General features: G+C 44.1%; 1 protein-coding gene across 2 annotated transcripts in view; it reads left to right on the forward strand.

The window, feature by feature from the left end:
• The first annotated feature begins 1,248 nt into the window (after positions 1 to 1,248).
• The window catches only part of LOC124014441 (fatty acyl-CoA reductase 1-like), a 65,039-nt gene continuing 41,674 nt past the window's right edge, over positions 1,249 to 24,613 (forward strand). Inside the window, exons 1-2 of one of the 2 annotated variants that reach the window (XM_046329422.1) lie at positions 1,249 to 1,399; positions 23,611 to 23,879. In XM_046329422.1, coding sequence (XP_046185378.1) covers positions 23,652 to 23,879 — 228 coding nt within the window. In that variant the 5' untranslated portion in view covers positions 1,249 to 1,399; positions 23,611 to 23,651. Of the gene's footprint in view, positions 1,474 to 23,610; positions 23,880 to 24,613 lie in introns of both variants that reach the window. The other variant, XM_046329423.1, reaches the window with a different exon arrangement.

Below are 24,613 nucleotides of genomic sequence, written 5' to 3' on the forward strand. Positions count from 1 at the left end.
GAGGCTGAGCAGTTGCACAGTGCCAACTGTATAGTTTGGTGGAGTAGAAATAATGGTCTGGGGCTGTTTTCCATGGTTCGGGCTAAGAACCCTTTGTTCTAGTGAAGGGAAATCTTAACGCTACAGCATACAATGACATTCTAGACAATTCTGTGCTTACACCTTTGTGGAAACAGTCTGGGGAATGCCTTTTCCTGTTTCAGCATGACAATGCCCCGTGCACAAAGCGAAGTCCATACAGAAATGGTTTGTCGAGATCGGTGAGGAAGAACTTGACTGGCCTGTACAGAGCCCTGACCTCAACCACATAGAACACCTTTGGGATGAATTGGAATGCCGACTGCGAGCCAGGCCTAACCTGTTGGGATGGGTGGAGTCAGATGGATGGAGGCTTGCTCCTTGGCAACCTTAAAGGTGATACACATAGGATTTGTTAGATTAGTTGCATTTGTTTTGAATGCAGCCTAATGCTAGGTGAATTGCAAGATATTTCACAGCGATTTCGATAGTACAATGATTCCCTACACTATTAAGCTCTTGCTTTCTCACATAAACTGAAATTGAGCGAACAGTGTACAATTTTAGCAACCAGGAAATGACAGAACTATTTCCACTAGATAACACAGCCCCAAAGTCAGAACAGCTTTCCCATTTTGACAACAGATGCTGCTTTGGCAGGAGAAATCAGTAGGAAAATATCACAGCCAATCGCAACACTGTGAAACACTACCATTCCACTATTACTGCATATATATTATGAACATTTTGTGAAATTACAAATGCAAAATGAAAAATAAGTCCTATGTGTAGCACATTTAAGTACTAAATGTCAACTTATAATGTTCTATAATGAAGTGTCCATTCAGTAATTGATAGAACATGTCTTGACATGATGGAGATGTGTGAGCTTCCTTCTGAATGAAAAATAAGGCATTCATGGGACCACTCAACTGGTTTTCAGTGGTGAGTGTTTAGATGTGGGCTGGTACTTGCAGAAGAATACCTATCACCTGTGGTTGGTTGTTTGTTATCTGTGTCCAATATCCATACAATTCAGTTCACAGCCAATGTGTTTGGTTATACAGTGACCTGTGCTGAAGCCTCTCTTTTGTTGCTGACCATCATAAAAAAAACTAAGGATAGCATCCGGAAAGGGTCCGTCTCAGGTGAACCAAAAGAAACAAGAAAACAACGATTTCCATAACTGAGAAAAGGTGCGTCTCTGTCTGTCTGGAACACGCCCTCCAGTTTCTCTCATCCCATAGCATCAATAACCACGCTCCTCCTCTGTATTCCGTTGGGAGACATGAGAGAGGCCGGCTGACGCGGTCTAGGACAGTGAAAGTATTCCACAACGAGACTGTTCGTAGGAGCAGGCAGCAATATCTGCATTCCCCAGGTGAGAGGTGCATGTTTCAGTTCTGGGTCGCAAACCTACAGCCAAAACATACATACAAGGATATCCTATCCAAGGTAAGATTGATTTGACTCGTTTTTCAATTTTTTTAAATCACGTTTTGTTGTAATTGGATAAGAAGGCGCTGGAGTGAAGGACTGAAGGCTGTAGCATCTCTCCATTCCCCAGTCAGATTTGTCTGGGATGGGAATGTAGAAAGCGTGCCCATTTGACGCCTTCGGTTTGTTTAAAAACATGCACATTAGCTTGTTATGATGCACATTTAATTTAGCCTAGCCATATTGTGATCGCTTTCATTCATTTCATAACATGAGTGAGTGCGCGCGAGCTACAGTGCCCGATTCTACCAGCGGCCAGTCAATCCAGAACAGTCGCTACAGCATACAGCTTTCCGGAAGGTGAGGGAGGTCTCTTTGTAAATCCTCAAAATATTCCTGTGTGCGTAAATATTGTTCCTTGTAGGCACACATAGACTAGTTTACAATAGTCCAAAAGAACTGAATAACTCGGCTAGATAAATGGTGCTGAATAAAAGGAGGCGGTATAAAAGCCGGTAAAATGACTCAAATGGAACTGTCATCTTGGTTTATTGTGCAGCGCTTTCTCATGTGGAATCAGCGCTGGCGCTCTTTTATTGAGTAATCCGCGAGTGCTCTCTCTAAGCGCTGAAAGTGAAGCGCGCGTTCTCTATCTTGCGCAACAAGGTTCATAAATTATTGCGGGTAGGTGTTTTTGACAGTATTGTTATCTATGTTGTGCAACTGCCTAATAATTTATTTCCGAATTAAAATGCCTCAAATTAACAGGAGATAATGTTGTAGATAATGTTGGATATTGCATTATGACAATGTGTGTGTCTTTTGCTATCATTGTCCATTAGAATTAGCTAGCATCCACCACTGTATTGTGTGGGACTTCGAGTAGTCAGATTTGAATTTGAGTTCATATAGTCCTTTACAACATATCTGAAGTGGCTGACCCTGGACCTTAAGCCTATATTTGCACCTTGATGGGCTCCTAACTTTTGAATGTGTGAGAATCCCTGTTGACCTTATACAACCCTGCAGAGGCGAGGAGAATGAGAGTGAGGCCCAAATTGACAGTTATTGGAGTCCAGAGGTATGTGGTGTGAGAAAATAGCTTGTCACACTATGTCACTTGTCATCAGTTTAAAAAAGAAAGAAAACATAGGAAAGGTAATGTCTTGCGGTGGTTAATAAACATAGATGTCACAGATAGGTTGAATGATCCTCAGAGACTGGCACTGGTCTATATTTACTGTTTGTTCTGTTAGGAGACCTCAGTGATGATCTGCTCTTGTTCACAGCCAAGTAGTTATGTGTGTGTGTGTGAGAATGTGCATGGTGTAGAAACCTGACAGAGTACACTTCATTCCCCTCATAAAAGTCCATGTAAAAGCTGCGCTACATTCTTGTACACTCATTCCAGTAAGGTACGTAGTAATGTAATTTACTGAGAACATTACGCTAGAGATGACCATTGACCCTCTTGACTGAACATGAAGGAAGTCTAAATTACACTCTCAATTTCCAGGGGCATACACTCTCCATTCCTTTGTGCTCACTGCATTCTCTCTTTCTCTCTTCTTTACTGTCTCTGAGCCCTGCTTCTCCTCCGCCTCACTCTCTCTTCTCTCTCTCTCCTGCCTCTCCCTCTCTTATTTCTTAGTGTGGAAAGGCAGTGTCGTGTCTTTGGCATCATTAAAGGTGAAGGCTGTTATTTTATCAAATCAATTCTCTGTAATTATTATTACGTGATTAAACTAATCATGTAAATTGAATTAACTAGGAAGTCGGGGCACCATGGAAAATCTTCAGATTACAAAGATATAATTTTCCGAATATAACTCTATGGATATTTTAATATCTGATCAATTAGTCTTCTATGAATTAATTATTCTTTACCTCATGTCAGTCTCATCTGAACATCATAAATTGTTGGTTATCTGCATGAACCCAGCCTTTACTATAAATCATCCATACACCAATTGGCTTAATCATTTATTTACTAACTAATTAAATAATCACAGAAATGCAGGGAAGTGGGTGTGGACTGAGAAAGAAGCGGGAAAGACAAAAGGGATCACTACACACAGTTGATAATTATATTCATTGAAATGATAGTCCTTTGCACATGAATGCTCACTCATTTTGGAATAATTGCAATCAATATATATTACTCCCACATGTCATTGTGATCTTCTCTGTTGGAATCGTCAGTCTGTCTGCTGGAGAGTCAGTTCATCAGAGAGTGGTTGTAGGGTCTATCGGCTGCTCCTGATAGTGTCTGTTGTAATGGATATGTCAGGCGTCCATTATTCTTAGGATAGATGTTTCGGCGGTTGTCGGCATTCGCATCCCAGATTTACATCATTTCTAGCAGCAGACCAGTAATTAGTATCTAAGATTTGCTCTTATTCTGGGGTTCGATAGTCTCAGAGTTGAACCATTTCCAGCCGTGTAGCCAATGCTCCACGTGGTATAGTTTTCTAGTTTTGGTACTTAACTATTCGCAATCACAGCTCCCATTGTGGGTTTGCTTGGTCTGAAGAGGATTGTTTTACGAGGGGCTTTTATTCGTAACAGTAGAAGGGGGCGGTTCCATGACGCCTGATTATGTCTGTGCTCAGGGGGCATGGCCGCTGACTAGTTCATTTTTACAGGGAATACAATTCTCTCAAAATTAAAGGTTTAACATCACATTACATCATTTCACAAATAGTTTCATCTTTACTCATTAATTTTATACAACAATTAGATGCTTTTACAAACACAGCACTTTGAGATATGAGAAATGTACACTATATAAATAAATTTGATTTGATTTGATTTGATAACAGAACCTGGGTGTAGGAGAGAGTGAGAGAGGGGGAGCCACGATCTACACCCAGAAAGGGCCACATCATAACAGCAGAATCAGACAGCTTAGTCTCTCTTACTCACTTTACCTCCCCCTCTCTCTTTCTCTCTCTCTCTCTTTTTCTCTTGCTCTTTCACTCCCCCTCTCCTCTAAACAGCCGCTGTGCTTTCTTTCTCGGTGCGTTTTATGTGTGTTTTATTCTCCCGGCTCACTTTGCCACCATGCTCTTGCCCATTGCCAGCAGAGAACAGGGTGGCATGGACATCACAGATGTATCATGGGTGGTTGAGTCTTTCCTCTCCACTTAGATAAGTCTCATCCTCCTTTCAACTCGTGTTCATTTCTGGAAGTACAAGTTTGGGGTGGAAGAGTTGTGCAACAGCCTCAAAAGCACTTCTAGAAACATCTACGTGTAAAGCAGTTCTGAATCTGTCAAGACCCGTATGGTTAGTCTGGAGACCTGCAGGGGTTTTTGTCAAAGAGGCTTTGTGTTATGCAAACATATCAGGATGCTTGTGGGTGGATGGATATTTGGGGGGAGTTTTGTGGCATAAAGCTCATGTGATGAGGCGCGCTGTAACTGTAGGTTGTGCTGTAAGTGTTCTGGACCTGAGGGGAAAAGGAAAAATACACCTGTTGAGAATCAGAGATATTCCATTGCATGAACTCCTCAACTATGTAACCGTAAATAACCTCCTCAAACAGATAGTCAGAAGTTGCTAAATCCATTTTTGGAGTTATACATTAATGATATTTATCCATTGAGCTTAGTTCAACTGACGTATCCCATCAGAATTCAAAATATGAGCTTTTTTTACTCCAATGTTTGTAAACAGTAAATATGAACAAACACTGTATACCTTAAACAACTTCGGAACCCCTCGACAACATTCCACTGAAAAGGCAGAGCGCGAAATTCAAAAATATTTTTTTGAAATATGTAACTTTCATGCATTCACAAGTGCAATACACTTCTTGTTAATCTACCCACCGTGTCCAATTTCAAAAAGGCTTTACAGCGAAAACACACCATATGATTATGTTAGGTCAGAGCCTAGTCACAAAAACACACACAGCCATTTTCCAGCCAAAGATAGGAGTCACAAAAGCAGAAATAGAGATAAAATCAATCACTAACCTTTGATGATAATAATAATAATAATAATATATGATTTCTTTTATCCAAAGCGACATACAGTCAGATGGCACTCATAGGACTTCATGTTTCACAATACATGTATATTTTGTTCGATAAAGTTTATATTTATATACAAAAATCTCAGTTTACATTGGCGCTTTATGGTCAGTAATGTTGTGCCTCAAAAACATCCGGCAAATTTTCAGAGAGCCACATCAATTTACAGAAATACTCATAATAAACTTTGATAAAAGACACAACTATTATGCACAGAATTATAGATATACTTCTCCTTAATGCAACCGCTGTGTTTTCAAAAAAGCTTTATGGAAAAAGCAAACCATCCAATAATCTGAGTACGGCACTCAGACACAAAAACAAGCTATGCAGATACCCGCCATGTTGTGGAGTCAGTAAAAGTCAGAAATAGTGTTATAAATATTCACTTACCTTTGATGATCTTCATCAGAATGCACTCCCAGGAATCCCAGTTCCACAATAAATGTTTTTTTGTTTGATAAAGTCCATCATTTATGTCCAAATGCCTCCTTTTGTTAGGACGTTTGGTAAACAAATCCAAATACACTAGGCAAGTCCAGGTGAAAGTTCGTAGAAACATGTTAAAAAAACATGCTTAAAACGGATGGTCAGTCCTTAAATCCATAGCTCTGTCTTTGAATTTGAGACTGGTTACATTGCTCCAGCCCTATCCCACTCCCCATCCCCCTGCTTTTTACCCACACAGTGGTGGGGAGATGCTTTGTTGTTATTTTAACTGCTGATTGCTACTTTTAAGGACCCCACTAAAAACATGATGAAGAAAAGGTAGACCTCAAACTTTAACAGTCTCATGTGTTGAATGCAAGGACCTGCATGCTGTTGGGATTGTCTATGAAGTGAATGAATAATGTAGGGAAATGCATAGGTAAGGAGAAGTGTAGTCTGATGTGTTTCCTGTGATGGGTTGAAGAGGTCAGGCACAGGAGCCATGTTAATGGGACTTGATGGTGCACTTCACCCCTAGACAATACAAACACATTAGACTGAAGCAATGGGAAAGGAAACAATTTAGGCTACTTGCTTTGTAGGATGTTTATTACTGCTTTAGTTAACTTATTTGAGGCATATCTGTGATACCATTACTTCAACTTTGCTTCTGTTCCAATACAGTCCCATAATTAGTGTGACCATGTAATCTATTTAACTGGTTGATTTGGTTCTGTGTTTTTGGTTTTGTGTGATTTGTGTGCTCAGTGCCAGTGGAGATGCTAATCCTGTCATGGAGAGAGTTGGCACAGCAGGATGTGAGTAACACTAAACACACACTCTGTTAAATATGGCCCTATTCCCACTACGAGAGCTGAAGGAGAGTCTGAGGAACAGAGTGGCCAAAGAGATTTCTACTTTTTAATTCACACTACATGCATTCTTGGTCCGCAGCTCAAATTGACCGTAAATATCAAAGTAGCCACTAAGTTAAGCAAAAATGATTTAATAATCCAAGCAACTTTTCTACTTAAACATATTACAATATTGAATAATGCAACCAAATCATGTGCAGATCCTTTTTTACGATGTATCATATTGTTGTACCTGAACCAAAACTCCAGTATTTTTCCTTCATAGCTTTCTCTTCATATTCTTTTAAAATGGGGAGCCAATTAGTTTTATTATGGCTCTCTCTTGTCCCTCTGAGCAATATGCTGGAAACACAAGGCACAATAAAATCCCGTTATTGAATCATAATACTTAAAGAATCGCAATACATATCGTATCGGCACCTAAGCATCATGATAAAATTGTATCGTGAGGTCCCTGGCAATTCCCAGCCCTACAATTACAGGGTTCACTTTCTCGCCCGTACACATTAAATTAGCTCACAATACATAGCTAACTCCTGCTAGCTAGCTAACTAACAACATGCTTAATGATCAAGTAACGTTAACATATCAATAATGAATGTTTACCCCACCCATAGGAATATAAAAATACAGTAACGTTATACAGAATCCTTCCTATTATAATTTGCAAAAGAACAATATAGGAGGAAGGTTGAATCCTATTACACCGGCTCCGACGCTCGTCGTATGTGTTGCAAGTCTTGCAGGCGATAATGGATTACAAAGGGAAACCCAGCCATGAGTTGCCCAGCTATGCAGAACTCCCAAATTAGGAATATAACACTGTGCCTTGAATGAAAACCCTTTTTTTCTGGATGACTATCTGATCTCGCTCTCCATGGCTGATGTGAGCCAATCATTTAAACAGGTTAACAATCACAAGGCTGCCGGGCCAGACGGAATGTCAGGGCGCGTTCTCGAAGCATGTGCAGACCAGCTGGTAAGTGTCTTCACAGACATTTCAATCTCTCGCTGGCCCAGTCTGTAATCCCAACATGTTTCAAGCTGGCCACCAATTTGCATACCACCCCAACAGATTCACAGATGACGCAATTTCAATTTCACTTCACACTGCCCTTTCCCACCTGAAGAAAAGAAGAAATAACTATGTGAGAATAATGCTCATAGACTAGAGCTCAGCGTTCAACACCATAGTCCCCTCCAACCACATCACCAAGCTAGGGACCCTAGGACTGAACCCCTCCTTCTGCAACTGGATCCAAGACCTCCTGACGGGACGGCCGGAGACGAGGGTAGGCAACAACACCTCCGCCATGCTGACCCTAAACACTGGGGCTCTCAGGGGTGTGTGCTTAGTTCCCTCCTGTGCTCCTTGTTTACCCACGACTGCGTGGCCACACACGACTCCAACACCATCAAGTTTGCTGACGACACAACTGTGGTATGCCTGATCACAGACAGCGATGAGTATGCCTACAGGGAGGAGGCCAGTGACTTAGCAGTGTGGTGCCAGAACGACAACCTCTCCCTCAACGTCAGTAAGCCCAAGGAGCTGATCGTGGACTATAGGAGAAAGAGGGGAGAGGACGCCCCCATCCACATCGAAGTGGCTGGTGTGGAACAGGTTAAGTGCTTCAAGTTCCTTGGCTTCCACATCACTAAGGACATGGTCCACACACACCCGCACAGTCGTGAAGAGGGCACGGCATCACCTCTTCCTCCTCAGGAAGCTGAAAAGATTTGGCATGGGTCCTCGGATCCTCTACAGCTGCACCATCGAGAGCATCTTGACTGGCTGCATCACCGCTTGGTATGGCAAATGTACTGGCCTTGACTGCAAAGCACTACAGAGGGTGGTGCAGACTGCCCAGTGCATCACTAGGGCCAAGCTCCTTGCCATCCAGGACCTCTACATCAGGTGGTGTCAGAGGAAGGCCTGAAAAATTCAGAGACAGGCTCTGAGACAGCTTCTACCTCCAAGCCATAAGACTGGTAAATGTCCAGACTGCTAAATAGTAAATTAATGGTACCCCAAACTATCTGCACTCTCTATCTTGCACTGACACTATGCACATTCACACAGGCCTGGGCTACTCCAGTCCTCTGGGACCTGATTGGTGTTACACTATTCCCCCATCCCTAGCAAACACACCTGATTTAAACTAATTGCATTTTTAACTGAAGATCATGATTAGTTGATTATTGGAGTCAGGTGTGTTAGCTGGGGATAGGGCAAAACTGTGACACCAATCAGGCCCCTGAGGCCTGGAGTTGCCCAGGCCTGCCAGACTAGACTTTATATGTGACTCACCACCTGGATTCGGTCTTATGTAGCAAAATTTGAAATGGTGTTTTTTTTTAAACATTTGATAAAAGTAGAGACTCAGAGCTACAAAATGGTATATCATACACTGCATTTTTTAGGAACTCCGGGAAAGTAATTCTGCTTTGAAAGTTGATACACTTGTAAACTCACTTTTGAGAAAATGGCCTTTGAATGTTTTGGTATGCAGTGAAGAGCTCTTCTTTGTCTACACACCTTCTTAAGCTTTAACCCCACCCATCTCGTTTCGCTCTTGGAGCGTTCAGAGTGCACACTTGACTGATGATTTGTTTACCTCTGGATAACATGAAAACAGCCTAACCAGCTCCGCTGGCAATAATTTCATTACGCTTTTTTGCCGACGTTTACTGACACCTGCCATATTCAACGGGTGTTGTACACTTTAGACATGTAGCTAGCTAGGTAAACAATTACCCTAGCTAGGTAAACAACATGTAACGTTAGCTAAAAAGCCAGCCAGCTAACGTTAGCTAGTTAAAAAACAATGAACACAGTGCCAAATCATGTCATTACTACCCTGCATGAATCTGCTGGGAGCTAACCAACCAGGTTCAATGTTAGCGAGCTAACATTAGGCTCTAACTAGCAAAGCAAATGGCTCTGGGATACGAATAATAATGTCAGCTAGGGAGACAGCCAGCTAACATTAGCTAGCTAGCTAACAGTACAGTTTAGCTTGAAATGAAACCACTTTCTGTCCAAATTAGAAACATGTCATATCTGAAAATGTAGCTAGGTAACAATAGACTATCTTACCCTTATACATTGTCATACATGATGGAGATATCTCCCTGTCATGGATGCCATGCCACGGTTGTCCTTAGTTTGAAGATATAATACGGAGACAGGTGTTTTCTCCATCTCTTTAGCTACCATACTCTAATTCCACTGATTTCTAAACTTGATCCTCCAGAAAGTGGAGAGCAACACTTATGCAGTTTCACTACACAATATTTTTTTTAAAGCTGCGTTTGACAGGATAACTAACACAGACTGACCAGCTCAAATAGACAGAAGCCCTCTATATGGCAGACCAATCCAAACTCCTCTCTCGACATGTCCAGCCCACTCATTATCTCAGCCAATCATGGCTCGTGGGAAGGTTGCTGACTTTTTCAATGGCTTAACCAACAAAGCTTGTAATTTAATAATTGTATTCATATTTACAGATGGCATACAAGTTTATTATTAACGCACATGAATGTTCATATGTTCCAGAAGGCATTTCTGCAAAAACAACCTGCATTATTTATTTAATTTTTTAAACATTAAAATGGCTCTCCTGTGAATTTGTGACTTGCGACATACGCCTAGTTTCCTGAAACTGGTCACATATACACACCATATACACACTCACTCACACACTACATTGACACTCCCACACAAAACTCCCACACATTCACATATACTTCATACGCACATGCACACATAACACACACACACGCAGATTGACCCAACACAAACACACATACATACACATTACACACATGCACATTCATACACTTTTACACTCATAATTTGCTGCTGCTACTCTGTTCTTTATTTTACTCTTATTATTATCTATCCTGATGCCTAGTCACTTTACCCTGCGTCAAATTCCACGTACCTCTGAACATTGATCTGGTACTGGTACTCCCTGTATATAGCTTAATTCTTGTGTATTTTATTTTACTCCTCTTGTGTTGCTATTTTTAGTTTTCAACTCTGCGTTGTTGGGAAGGGCTCGTAATCATTCATTTCACTGTAAATTCTACACAAGTTGTATTTGGGCGTATGTGACAAATAAACTTTGATTTGATATAGGCTACATAGCTAGGTAACGTTAGCTAGCAAGCTAGCTTGCGAAACAATATAATTTCTTAACTCTCATATAAACGTGATGGCTGTAGCTGAATTCTGACGTTTAGCTTAAGCATAGCTTAGGTTTACACTAGCTAGCGTATTAGAGTTATCTTAGAACAAACCAGGCTTAATTTGATCAATATCATGGAAGTCATTATATGAGGTAAAACGTTGATAATTCAGAGTTGCTTCCTAGCCTGGACCTCGTTGGCTCAGTGCAGTCGAGCAAAAACAAAACAACAACTGAGATTTGAGCCTACGGCGACAATTTCAGAATGTATTTTAGGTAAAAACTCAATAAAACAAGTCTTAGAAATAAGGTAAATGTCTGTACATTTCAGCTGTTTCAAAAACATTGCTATGCTATTACAATTTTTACTGTAAGAGTGTTGGCTCAACGAGACAATTGTGTTTACACTGCCCTGCTTAGAGGGGGTAAACTTTCGGGGGAGTGTTGTGCCCTACCTCTGGAGGTAGCAGTCGAGAAGTGACAAGTTCACAAGTTTACATTGCAGTATATAGAAGACAAGGGTATTTATTGTGAAAAGTCTTATAAGTCTGAAGACCCTCTTATAAGGAAACGTTTTGTCATGAGTTCAAAAGAATGAAGGAAGGATCATTAAATAGCATTAGAGCAAGATAAATAGACAGAATAGAAGAGAAAAGAAGCAGAGGAAAATACCAAGAAGAAAGGAGGAGAACAAATGAGGCAGAGGAAAGAGGAAGGAAACGAAACGCTGTTCTTGCACCTGACCCACATCCCTCATGGGAGACCCAGATTCCGCTGTGTCACCACTGAAGGCCATTGTACCCGGTCCCTGTATTTATGAGCAGGGGAGGCAAGGGATCAAGGAGGGGACCTGTCAGACCTCAAGGATGAATGGCCTTTGGATGAGAAGGGGAGACGGGGCGGGGAGCTGCCCAGCTGCCTGACACACTGTTAACAGTTCATTTGATGGAACATTTACGCCTCAAAGCAGGGATATAAATTCAACACTAGCTGCCTCCCTATGATGTCTGTGGACCTGTTGGCTGTTTCAGACCAGAGCTGTGTTGTGGGAGCTGGGAAAAAAGAAAAAAACAGGGTAGCGTTTGACATTTTCTGAACCATAGAAGGACACGGGTATTCTGTTTACAGAATATCATAAGGCATCATTGAGAAGAGGTACTGATTTTCCATCTCTAGACTGGGTTAAATGGGTTAATAGAGGGAATGGAGACCAATACAATTGTGTGTGTGTGTGTGTGTGTGTGTGTGTGTGTGTGTGTGTGTGTGTGTGTGTGTGTGTGTGTGTGTGTGTGTGTGTGTGTGTGTGTGTGTGTGTGTGTGTGTGTGTGTGTGTGTGTGTGTGTGTGTGTGTGTGTGCGCGTGTGCGTGCCTAAGTTATAAAACTGTTTAAATGTCGGCAGTGATGTTATCCCAAAGGATGGCTATAGACCAGTATGCTATAGGCTAACGCTGCTCACAGCTTCTCCAATGATAGAGCCACTCAGTCTCACCTGCATGTCTCAAGAATGTCTTACTCTCACCTGCATGTCTCAAGAATGTCTTACTCTCACCTGCATGTCTCAAGAATGTCTTACTCTCACCTGCATGTCTCAAGAATGTCTTACTCTCACCTGCATGTCTCAAGAATGTCTTACTCTCACCTGCATGTCTCAAGAATGTCTTACTCTCACCTGCATGTCTCAAGAATGTCTTACTCTCACCTGCATGTCTCAAGAATGTCTTACTCTCACCTGCATGTCTCAAGAATGTCTTACTCTCACCTGCATGTCTCAAGAATGTCTTACTCTCACCTGCATGTCTCAAGAATGTCTTACTCTCACCTGCATGTCTCAAGAATGTCTGTCACCTACTGGAAGAGCACTGTGAAGCTAACAACTTAATTGTCTGTGTTTGGAATATTTTCACATTGTGAGATAAGTGGGACAAGACTTTATAGCAGTAGCGGTGTCTCTGAGAATAACCTTAGAGACAGCTGGGAGCTGCAAGAGCAGCATTTATTTAATTTCTCACTCCGACCAGCCTTGTACCCAGCAGAAGGCCAAAGCTGATTGTATCCCCTTTTCCCCGAACAACCAAATGAACACAACAAGAACTCCCGGCCCAAAATCTAGTTAGTCAGATTTGAAAGAAAACTTTATTGTCCATTAGGTTAATGGAAAATTGTCTTTGGCGATCTTGGCTTTGAAAGGATAAAAACCTACATAAAAAATATTCCTTTGTGAATTGTTCTCCTGTGAAAGAAGAATAGTCCTACATCTCCCTTGATATCTGTGAGCTTTTCTAGGTTGTACCTCTACTTTACAGATGGTTGTGTGGATGATACATGTTAGAACATCTTGTCTATGTTTGTTGTAGGCATCCAGGGAGATTTTCTTCTTGTGTGCCGAGTTCATGGAAAGAAAGAAATATTTTACAATACTGTAATCTGCCTGGGAGTGGTATATCATTTCCCCTTAATCTAACCCAGGGATGGGCAAATCCAGTCCTCGGGGGGCCTGATTGGTGTCACAGTTTTGCCCCAGCTAACACACCTGACTACAAAAATCAACTAATCATGGTTTTCAGTTTAGAATGCAATTTGTTTAATGAGCTGTGTTTTCTAGGGATGGGGTAAAAGTGTGAAACCTCTCTGGACCCCAAGGACTGGAGTTGCCCATCCCTGATCTATCCTAACCCCCTTCCTGCTTTTTACCATCTGAAGCCTCCCAACTTAAGAGTTTTCTTCTGGACTAGGATTGTGGTCAGGAAAAACTCCCGGTTCTTACTTTCAACCCTCTATTTCCATTGTACCTATTAGGTACCTGGTGACTTGGCCCATGGTCACAATGTAAGACCAATAGATGGAATACAGGCATCTTGTCAATGACACCCAATGTTTGTTCATGATAGACCGAGCTGGCAGCGATCAAGGCCCCTCCATCATTTAGTGTGTAGTAGTACGTTGATGTGTTGTTGTGCACATGTCCATGTCCCTCCATCTCCTGTTCACTGTAACGTGACTCTCCACTCAATGCTTGATTAAACTAATCAGTCTGCCTGGGTCACGACTCCTGACCTCAGTCTGGTCTCATGACTACTCAGGGCCTGTCACTCAAGTCAAGGCTGGAAATAGACTTCACTTTCATGCATCCTTCATGTCAATAGCAGAAATCTATCACATAGGCATCAGTTGACAGGGTGAAATGGAATAAGTGCATTATTGATCAGTCACCCCAGTTCTAAAAGCACTTGATTTGAAGCTCCTGCAGTGATGCAGGAAACATTGAGAAGTCGGTGGTTATGGCTGCAACGATATCCCCTTTTCCACATTAGGGGATTGAGTCACTGGCCCACAGTCCCAGCCTGTGATGAATGGGTTCTAACTAAGCATCCCCCTGTTAGCCTGATATGCAAACTGTTCACCATCTTAGTAATGAGTCTTTGGTGTGAATTAGGGCCTGTTCCCATCAGCATCTGGTCTCTGTGTGGCAGCCTAGGGACAGGTGGGACTGGGCCGCCAACACCTTGGTAAATAGTTATTACACACAGCAGGATGTTCTACTGGTGACTCCCCACTTCCTGATGGGATGTAGGACCAAGACTATTCCTGTATTTGCTGTAGCATGTTTTAATTATGTAATGCCTGTAAAAGGCATGCAGGGGTTTTGTGGTGTGTGTGTGTGTGTGTGTGTGTGTGTGTGTGTGTGTGTGTGTGTGTGTGTGTGTGTGTGTGTGTGTGTGTGTGTGTGTGTGTGTGTGTGTGTGTGTGTGTGTGTGTGTGTGTGTGTGTGTGTGTGTGTGTGTGTGTGTGTGTGTGTGTGTGTGTGTGTGAGAACAGGACTACCAGAGTGTGTGTGAGAACAGGACTACCAGAGTGTGTGAGAACAGGACTACCAGAGTGTGTGTGAGAACAGGACTACCAGAGTGTGTGAGAACACGACTACCAGAGTGTGTGAGAACACGACTACCAGAGTGTGTGAGGACAGGACTACCAGAGTGTGTGTGGACAGGACTACCAGTGTGTGTGTGGACAGGACTACCAGTGACAGGTACCAGTGCGTGGACAGGACTACCAGTGTGTGGACAGGACTACCAGTGCGTGTGTGGACAGGACTACCAGTGCGTGTGTGGACAGGACTACCAGTGCGTGTGTGGACAGGACTACCAGTGAGTGTGTGGACAGGACTACCAGTGCGTGTGTGGACAGGACTACCAGTGCGTGTGTGGACAGGACTACCAGTGCGTGTGTGGACAGGACTACCAGTGCGTGTGTGGACAGGACTACCAGTGCGTGTGTGGACAGGACTACCAGTGCGTGTGTGGACAGGACTACCAGTGCGTGTGTGGACAGGACTACCAGTGCGTGTGTGGACAGGACTACCAGTGGACAGGACTACCAGTGAGTGTGTGGACAGGACTACCAGTGAGTGTGTGGACAGGACTACCAGTGCGTGTGTGGACAGGACTACCAGTGCGTGTGTGGACAGGACTACCAGTGCGTGTGTGGACAGGACTACCAGTGCGTGTGTGGACAGGACTACCAGTGCGTGTGTGGACAGGACTACCAGTGCGTGTGTGGACAGGACTACCAGTGAGTGTGTTGACAGGACTACCAGTGCGTGTGTGGACAGGACTACCAGTGCGTGTGTGGACAGGACTCCCAGTGCGTGTGTGGACAGGACTACCAGTGCGTGTGTGGACAGGACTACCAGTGAGTGTGTGGACAGGACTACCAGTGAGTGTGTGGACAGGACTACCAGTGAGTGTGTGGACAGGACTACCAGTGAGTGTGTGGACAGGACTACCAGTGAGTGTGTGGACAGGACTACCAGTGAGTGTGTGGACAGGACTACCAGAGCGTGTGTGGACAGGACTACCAGTGCATGTGTGTATTTTCATGGGATCACATAATTTTGGTCTGTGTGGCTTTCAAAATGTCATGCGATTGAGTGGATGTGTCCATTACTAAAATACGTGAACATATAGGCTTGTATTTTACTCTATGTATGATATATTATTACTGTCATATTCAATATTTTAACATGATTAAACCCTAAACGTTATACCCACAGTTTAGGCAGGTTGTCTTTGGAACGGACACAGATATCCTGGATCATATAGGCTAATGAGCAAGGAAGCTGTGGTAGCTGTCACTCACCATATAGGAGCTTTGGACTGATGCCAAGGTGCCATGATATCCTGTGCCTGGCCTGTCTGACTCAGACCAGGGTGATGCAGTACAGTGAGCAGAGGCCAGGTCTGGGTCTGGACCAAAGGCAAATAGACACCATGTACCCAGCCTCTATCACTCACTGTCAGGGGTAGTGTAATTACAGAATCCTTTAGATCACAGGTAACACACATTCAATCGACCAGTGCATGAGTTCCATAGAGGACACCTGAATCTGACAGTCGGCTTGTGGAAACAGCAAAGTGAGAGTCTATGGGCCAAGCACCATACTGGAAATGTGCCGTCATAAAACAACAACCGTCTCCATAGCCCAGGTTTACTGTGTATCTATAGAGTGGCGGGAGAACTAGAAAGGAAATTACTCAATGAAATGCATTATTAGATTAAATTAATCACATATAGGCTTATAAAAGAAAGAGCTTAAAGATTTTTGCACAGCTAATGCAATTAAATCGAACTATTTTGGCAATTAAACGCCCACACATGCAAGGCAACAAAAAACAAAGCAGGAAAAACTCCTGACAGAATGTTTGTGTGGGTTAAATAATATAATGCCATCTCCAACGAGAGCCCTTGACTGTCACTTATAGGTGAAAGGCTTTTGTGGATTGCTTTGTGTTTTGACCTCAAAGTGATGTTTGTTTACACTATTATGACCTAGATAGCAGGAAGTAGAGGCTGCTGTTACATGTAAGGATGATGCATCATTGAAAAAGGCCCAAGACATGGATGCTTCAGCAACAGTGGAGGGTTGTGTCTGGTTTACTGACACTGTTGTGTCTCCTGGGAATAGTGAATGGCCAGCAGTGGATTGTCAGTCAATGTCATACTAACCTGTTGGCGGTCCACTGAATTTCCACCATCTTGAAATTGATGTGGGTTCTGGGCTGAAAACCAACTCATTGTGCTTCTTAGTTTGCTTGTTAGCGTTCTCATGTACCTTCTATTCCCTCTAGTCATACACAGGCTAAACCACAGGATTATGTTCATCCATCTTTTTTTCTTTAAGGTGTAATTTGTTGAAACGTTAATCACTGCTTTAATCTAATGACCAGTATATTTCTCCATCATCCACCCCCTCAGGCCAAAGAGCACCGTATAGCAACACAGAGAAAGGAAGAACTCATTTCCTCTTTTGGCCAAACCAGTAGGCATGCAAAACGAAGGAAAGTAGCTTTGCGAATGCCAGCCCTCATTCACAAGGCTGTACCCTACTCATCCTTCCCAGTAAACGTTGTGCCTCATGAAAACAGTAATCATCGTTCATCATCAATGTCACCCATCTTAATCTCTAAACAGAGCTCTGTGTTTTACCCATTAGCCAACGATAGACAGGCAGACTGACAGTCTGTGGCTGTGGAATAGTTGGGCTCCTAAGTAGGGCACGGCCCCTATGTACTTCACGGGTTCCAGGGAGTGCACAATGCCAGGTTGTTGGATGAGATAGGGCTGTTGGCAGCCGGTGCCCGCTGCTGCCTGAAACCCAGGTGGTTGGCACAGATGTGTTTACTGTTGTGGGTGGTGCTCTTTGGTTGAGCAGCCTCCAAGGCCCGGGTTCTCAGGGGAGAGTGGCTGTGTTTACTGTTGTGGGTGGTGCTCTTTGGTTGAGCAGCCTCCAAGGCCCGGGTTCTCAGGGGAGAGTGGCTGTGTTTACTGTTGTGGGTGGTGCTCTTTGGTTGAGCAGCCTCCAAGGCCTGGGTTCTCAGGGGAGAGTGGCTGTGTTTACTGTTGTGGGTGGTGCTCTTTGGTTGAGCAGCCTCCAAGGCCTGGGTTCTCAGGGGAGAGTGGCTGTGTTTACTGTTGTGGGTGGTGCTCTTTGGTTGAGCAGCCTCCAAGGCCCGGGTTCTCAGGGGAGAGTGGCTGTGTTTACTGTTGTGGGTGGTGCTCTTTGGTTGAGCAGCCTCCAAGGCCCGGGTTCTCAGGGGAGAGTGGCTGTGTTTACTGTTGTGGGTGGTGCTCTTTGGTTGAGCAGCCTCCAAGGCCCGGGTTCTCAGGGGAGAGTGGCTGTGTTTACTGTTGTGGGTGGTGCTCTTTGGTTGAGCAGCCTCCAAGGCCCGGGTTCTCGGGGAGAGTGGCTGTGTTTACTGTTGTGGGTGGTGCTCTTTGGTTGAGCAGCCTCCAAGGCCCGGGTTCTCAGGGGAGAGTGGCTGTGTTTACTGTTGTGGGTGGTGCTCTTTGGTTGAGCAGCCTCCAAGGCCCGGGTTCTCAGGGGAGAGTGGCTGTGTTTACTGTTGTGGGTGGTGCTCTTTGGTTGAGCAGCCTCCAAGGCCTGGGTTCTCAGGGGAGAGTGGCTGTGTTTACTGTTGTGGGTGGTGCTCTTTGGTTGAGCAGCCTCCAAGGCCCGGGTTCTCAGGGGAGAGTGGCTGTGTTTACTGTTGTGGGTGGTGCTCTTTGGTTGAGCAGCCTCCAAGGCCCGGGTTCTCAGGGGAGAGTGGCTGTGTTTACTGTTGTGGGTGGTGCTCTTTGGTTGAGCAGCCTCCAAGGCCTGGGTTCTCAGGGGAGAGTGGCTGTGTTTACTGTTGTGGGTGGTGCTCTTTGGTTGAGCAGCCTCCAAGGCCTGGATTCTCAGGGGAGAGTGGCTGTGTTTACTGTTGTGGGTGGTGCTCTTTGGTTGAGCAGCCTCCAAGGCCTGGGTTCTCAGGGGAGAGTGGCTGTGTTTACTGTTGTGGGTGGTGCTCTTTGGTTGAGCAGCCTCCAAGGCCTGGGTTCTCAGGGGAGAGTGGCTGTGTTTACTGTTGTGGGTGGTGCTCTTTGGTTGAGCAGCCTCCAAGGCCTGGGTTCTCAGGGGAGAGTGGCTGTGTTTACTGTTGTGGGTGGTGCTCTTTGGTTGAGCAGCCTCCAAGGCCTGGGTTCTCAGGGGAGAGTGGCTGTGTTTACTGTTGTGGGTGGTGCTCTTTGGTTGAGCAGCCTCCAAGGCCTGGGTTCTCAGGGGAGAGTGGCTGTGTTTACTGTTGTGGGTGGTGCTCTTTGGTTGAGCAGCCTCCAAGGCCTGGGTTCTCAGGGGAGAGTGGCTGTGTTTACTGTTGTGGGTGGTGCTCTTTGGTTGAGCAGCCTCCAAGGCCTGGGTTCTCAGGGGAGAGTGGCTGTGTTTACTGTTGTGGGTGGTGCTCTTTGGTTGAGCAGCCTCCAAGGCCTGGGTTCTCAGGGCAGAGTGGCTGTTTTGTGAAAAAGGCTGCTGACTTCTCTTTTGTGATGTTGGGCACTGCCCGTTCTTAGTACTGACCGACCAATGGTAGATTGATGTGCTTAAAGGCTGTAAGGCCCTCTGTGGCAGAGTACCGCTGAGGAACGCTGTGACTCCAACAGCTGTCTTCCTTAAAACAGGCACAGACCTCCTGGTGAGAGGAGCTGCCAAGGAAAAGCACAGAAAAGCACTCATTCAAAGGAAACGGCAGTAGCTGGATGCCTAATGAGAAAATACTGCAGTGGAGGAGGATTTGTGTTGTAACTTTGGTAGCAGAAAAGTCTCTCAACATCATTATGGAACTGTCTTTAAATTACTTTCTGAGGCTACATGGTTCTTTGTCAAGAAGACTCTGCACTTATCAGCAAACAAGTAGTTGACTTATTCTTTAGGGTTACAAAGCAGGGAATGTGATGATATTGTCATTTAGTGACAGAGCAGTTTGGATCAAGTTAATACAGATTGACATCTCCAGAGCCTTACTTTGGCTGAGTCCTCTAAGTCTCGATCATACACATTATCGACTAGATAAATGGTTTGGGGATTTATCCTGAGCCAGGATCAACCTCACCTTCCCTCGCTCCAAGCTGCATGTCTGTGAGTGACAGCTCCCCTCTGCCCCCCCAGCCCCATGTGTTAAGACTGGGACTCTACTGCAGCAGGTGTCAGTGTCCATCCCCTTGGTGAAGGACATACCATAGCTGACGTTTAGTGAAGGCAGGAGAGCCAGTCTCTCCCTATAGACCCAAACTACTGCAAGCAGTCACAGAGAGTATAGTGGTCTACAGATCATAGATAACCATAGTTCCATACTGTGTGAGTGTTAGTGAGGCTATTCCTATCAGCTCCTTCACTCCAATCTACTTCATGATGGGGAGAAGAGGAGCGAGCGGCTGCAGGCTGTGACCTGGATGGAATGCCCTGGCTGGACCGCTGGTGTGTGTGTGTATCCATGTGAGGAGCAAATCCATAGTGACCTCCAGCTCCTCCCCCCTGGTCCTTTCGTCTCCCAAGAATCTCTGCGATATACTGGAGCATAGAGCCGGAATGACATGATATCAATGGAGGGACCTTGACCGTGACCCCCTTTTGTAGGGGCGTTTAAAGAGTCACACTGTGGGAGAGAGAGGTTAGGGTCAGAGATGTGTGTTTGAGGGAGGGAGGTAGGTTTTTCTCTATTTTCTCTGTTATCTTAGTCGTTTCTTTGGGGGATGTAGTTCCAGTCCTTCAGCTAACACTGTTGCGAACCTGTGGCCCAGAGACCAGGAGAGAAGATGGAGAAGGATACAGAGAACCCGCACATGGCTTTTCTAGCTTGAACACTTATCATGGTTGGTTGGCTGGCCCCACTAAGCACTGACCAATCTTTGTGCCAGTATTTGATGGGCATCGTTTATAAGGCTGATAGGACACCAGTTTTGCAGGCTGGTTAACTGAGGCCAGGGTTGTCATCCGCTTTGGAGAGACGTGTGATATGTTGAATGGAATCACATTGAATAGTTGAAAGTAACTCCTCTAACTTTTCTAACGCAGGCTGGATTTGAAAGTACATTTGGTGTGAGGTTGGACAAATCAGATGTCAATGTAGCTAGCCTACATAAACCCAAAGGACACCATCATTTCAACGTGAAGCTAGGTATACTGTCATTGGTCACCATAGCAGCACCCACCCGTAGCACGCGCTCCAGCAGGTATATGTCACTGGTCACTCCCAAAGCCAATTCCTCCTTTGGCCACCTCTCCTTCCAGTTCTCTGCTGCCAATGTCTGGAACGAACTGCAAAAATCTCTGAAGCTGGGGACTCTTACCTCCCTCACTAGCTTTAAGCACCAGCTGTCAGAGCAGCTCACAGATCACTGCACCTGTACATAGCTCATCTGTAAATAGCCCATCCAATCTACCTCATCCCCATATAGTATTTATTTATTTATCTTGCTCCTTTGCACCCCAGTATCTCTACTTGCACATTCATCTTCTGCACGCCCTACCATTCCAGTGTTTAATTGCTATATTGTAATTACTTCGCCACCATGGCCTATTTATTTCCTTACCTCTCTTGTCCTACCTGATTTGCACATGCTGTATATAGACTTTTCTACTGTATTATTGATTGTATGTTTGTTTATTCCATGTATAACTCTGTGTTGTTGTTTGTGTCAAACTGCTTTGCTGTATCTTGGCCAGGTCACAGTTGCAAATGAGAACTTGTTCTCAAACCTACCTGGTTAAATGAAGGTGAAATACATTTTTTTTAAATGGTCCATGCTTGATTGGATCTTTAGAAGTAACAACCATTAACTCTATAAATAGGATGCCAGATTCACAATATCAATAATACACTTTTAAACCATGCCATTTTACCATCACCAAGTCAAATATGAAATTGAACATACTTTGATCCACCCGAGCGCAGCAGTGTGTGTGGGTATGTGCTATGCTTGACATAAGAATGTGAGATGATACTCCTCAAACACACCGTGAGGGTGCTGCTCTAACAGACCAAGCCACCCGTGTACACACACACACCCCACCCTAGCCTGCAGCAGTCACGGATCGTGCTGCGATGTTGTTCACCTCACATCTCATGCTGGTTAAGGTGTTAAGCTACAGTAGGAGTGAGGACATTGAGAGCAATAGTAATGGTGTCTTTTTGTAGGCACTAACGGACACTAATTCCACCATGGCTCGATGGCCAAAGCCTGTGGGGAAATTAATGGTTTTGTAGGGGTTTTGGATAAACTCCCAAAATAAGTTCTGTGGTAAACACAGGCTTAAGAGATCTTATACATTTTATTCTAGGAGATCATCTTCATCAGCTAATGTCACTTTTTGTGAATTCTGAAGAATTGATGTAATAAAAACAGTCCCAAAGCACATGAAGTCTTCATAATTCATAAAGGTCATGTTGACTGACAAAAACAGTCCCAAAGCACATGAAGTCTTCATAATTCATAAAGGTCATGTTGACTGACAAAAACAGTCCCAAAGCACATGAAGTCTTCATAATTCATAAGGGTCATGTTGACTGACTGATGTTATCTCATAGAACAAAATGTGTGGCTCACTTGGTAGAGCAGGGCACTTGCAGCGCCAGGTTTGTAGGTTGGATTCCCGTGGGGGATCAGTATGAAAATGTATGCAGTGACTACTGTAAGTCCCTCTGGATAAGAACATCTGCTAAAATGACTGAATCTCCTAAACCTATTTCAACCTCAGACCTTGTTTTCTGCGTTTATCCCAAAACCCCATTCTATCCCTTTTAATTTCCTCCATAGGAATGGTTGAACAAGCTAGAGGTAGAAAATGCTAAGTCATTTCAGTTTTTTGTGACTACAAGCTGGCGAGCTCTATTGCTGACCTCGATATGTAGTTGGCTCTCTGGATGACTGCCCTGAGAAGGGAGGGGTTAATGATGCTTTTTGTACTGGCTTGGAAACTATCTTATAACCAAAGCTGGCTGACACTCTTCTGAATGGGGTAATAATGATGCATTACCTTTACTACAGCTATAGGCTGTGATTGATTGCCTTATGAATATTCATGATCGCTGATCGACATGGCAGCTCTGCTTCTAGCTCCTAAGCAACTTTGCAGTATTTAGTTTTTTTGGTGTTATTTCTTACATTATTAGCACAAAACATTTTTTTTGCATTCATATTTATTAATTCCATTCTTTTACTTTTTGATTTGTGTTTTATTATATACTACTTCACTGTTGGAGCTAGGAACACAAGCATTTCTAGAAAAAGACAGGTGCAAGGGGAAAAACGCTGATAGGCTTGACGAACAAGACGAACTGGTAACAGACAAACATAGAACACAGGTATAAATACACTGGGGATAATGGAGAAGATGGGTGACATCTGGAAGGGGTTGAGACAAGCACAAAGACAGGTAAAACAGATCAGGGTGTGACACTTTCACTACATCCGCAATAACATCACAGACACGCTTGACCTTCCTGTCCTCCCCACTTACCATGTCATTAACAAAGTTACTCCCAGCACCCAGTGAGTCCCAGCTTTACTTCTCTCTACAGGTCTGTCACCTAATACTAAGCATTAATACATACACAATACATAGTGTAGGTTATGTCAAGAGTAATGAGTGTTTGCTCATGTAAAGAGATTCTGAGTCTGAACAGAGTGTAGTGTGGTTCTAATTTTCTCTCAGCCTCAGCTAATTGTCTCCTATCGTTTCTTCTCTCTCTCTCTCTCTCTCTCTCTCATTCTCTCTCCAACCACCCCTTTATCTATCTCTCTAGGAGCTGCCTTGTGAAGGCTGGGACCGGGACGAGCTACACAGATGGGAAAGACAGAAGAAGGGGCAGGGGCAGACGCCAGCATGGCATCTATCGCTGACTACTACGCAGGCAAGAATGTGCTGATCACTGGCGCCACAGGCTTCATGGGCAAGGTGCTGGTGGAGAAACTGCTGCGGTCCTGTCCAGAGGTCCGAACCCTCTACATCCTGGTCAGACCCAAGGCTGGACAGTCCATGCAGGAACGGGTCAGCGACATGATGAAGTGCAAGGTGAGGGGCACTACTAGGCTGTAGTACACTAGGCTGTAGTACACTACCAGGGGGTGAATCTAGTCTAAAGAAGTTCCTTCTCATGATGTCATCCTATTGATCTGCACTGATCTGAAGTGAAGGCAAACTGTATAATTAATCTGTTTCCTGTTGGCTTTGTGCCACATGCAGGTTGATTGGCTTCGGTGTTTTGTTTTACATTTACATTTACATTTAAGTCATTTAGCAGACGCTCTTATCCAGAGCGTTTCTTGCAGCTTTGTGTTTATTGAAACATTGCTTGATGTTGTGAGAGAAATGTCCCAATTAATAGTATATAAAATGGTTTTATGGCTGTTGCCAGTGAAGTTCCAATGGACTAAGCTCATCCAAACCATACGAGCCTACTCACCTACAGAGAGATAAAGGGGCGAGAGAGAAAGGAAGAGAAAGAAAGAGGGAAGGAGAGAGGGATGGGAAAAGACTGTTGGGCTTAATGAGCTCTGATAGATTGAGACTGGGAGAGTATTGACGTGTTCACAAATGCACGCTGAAGCATCGAGCCTCTGTTTTACTATCTGCTGCTACTGCTCTAATTGAAAAACACACACACACACACAGATAATTAACTGCCAACAATGGAGGCACCAGTTAATTGTGTCTTAATTAACTCTCTGTCTACAATGGAGGCACCAGTTAATGGTTCAGAGAGAGACAGAGAGAGACAGAGAGAGACACAGAGACACAGAGACACA

The sequence above is a fragment of the Oncorhynchus gorbuscha genome, linkage group LG25 (genome assembly GCF_021184085.1).
Source record: "Oncorhynchus gorbuscha isolate QuinsamMale2020 ecotype Even-year linkage group LG25, OgorEven_v1.0, whole genome shotgun sequence".
Lineage (NCBI taxonomy): Eukaryota > Metazoa > Chordata > Actinopteri > Salmoniformes > Salmonidae > Oncorhynchus > Oncorhynchus gorbuscha.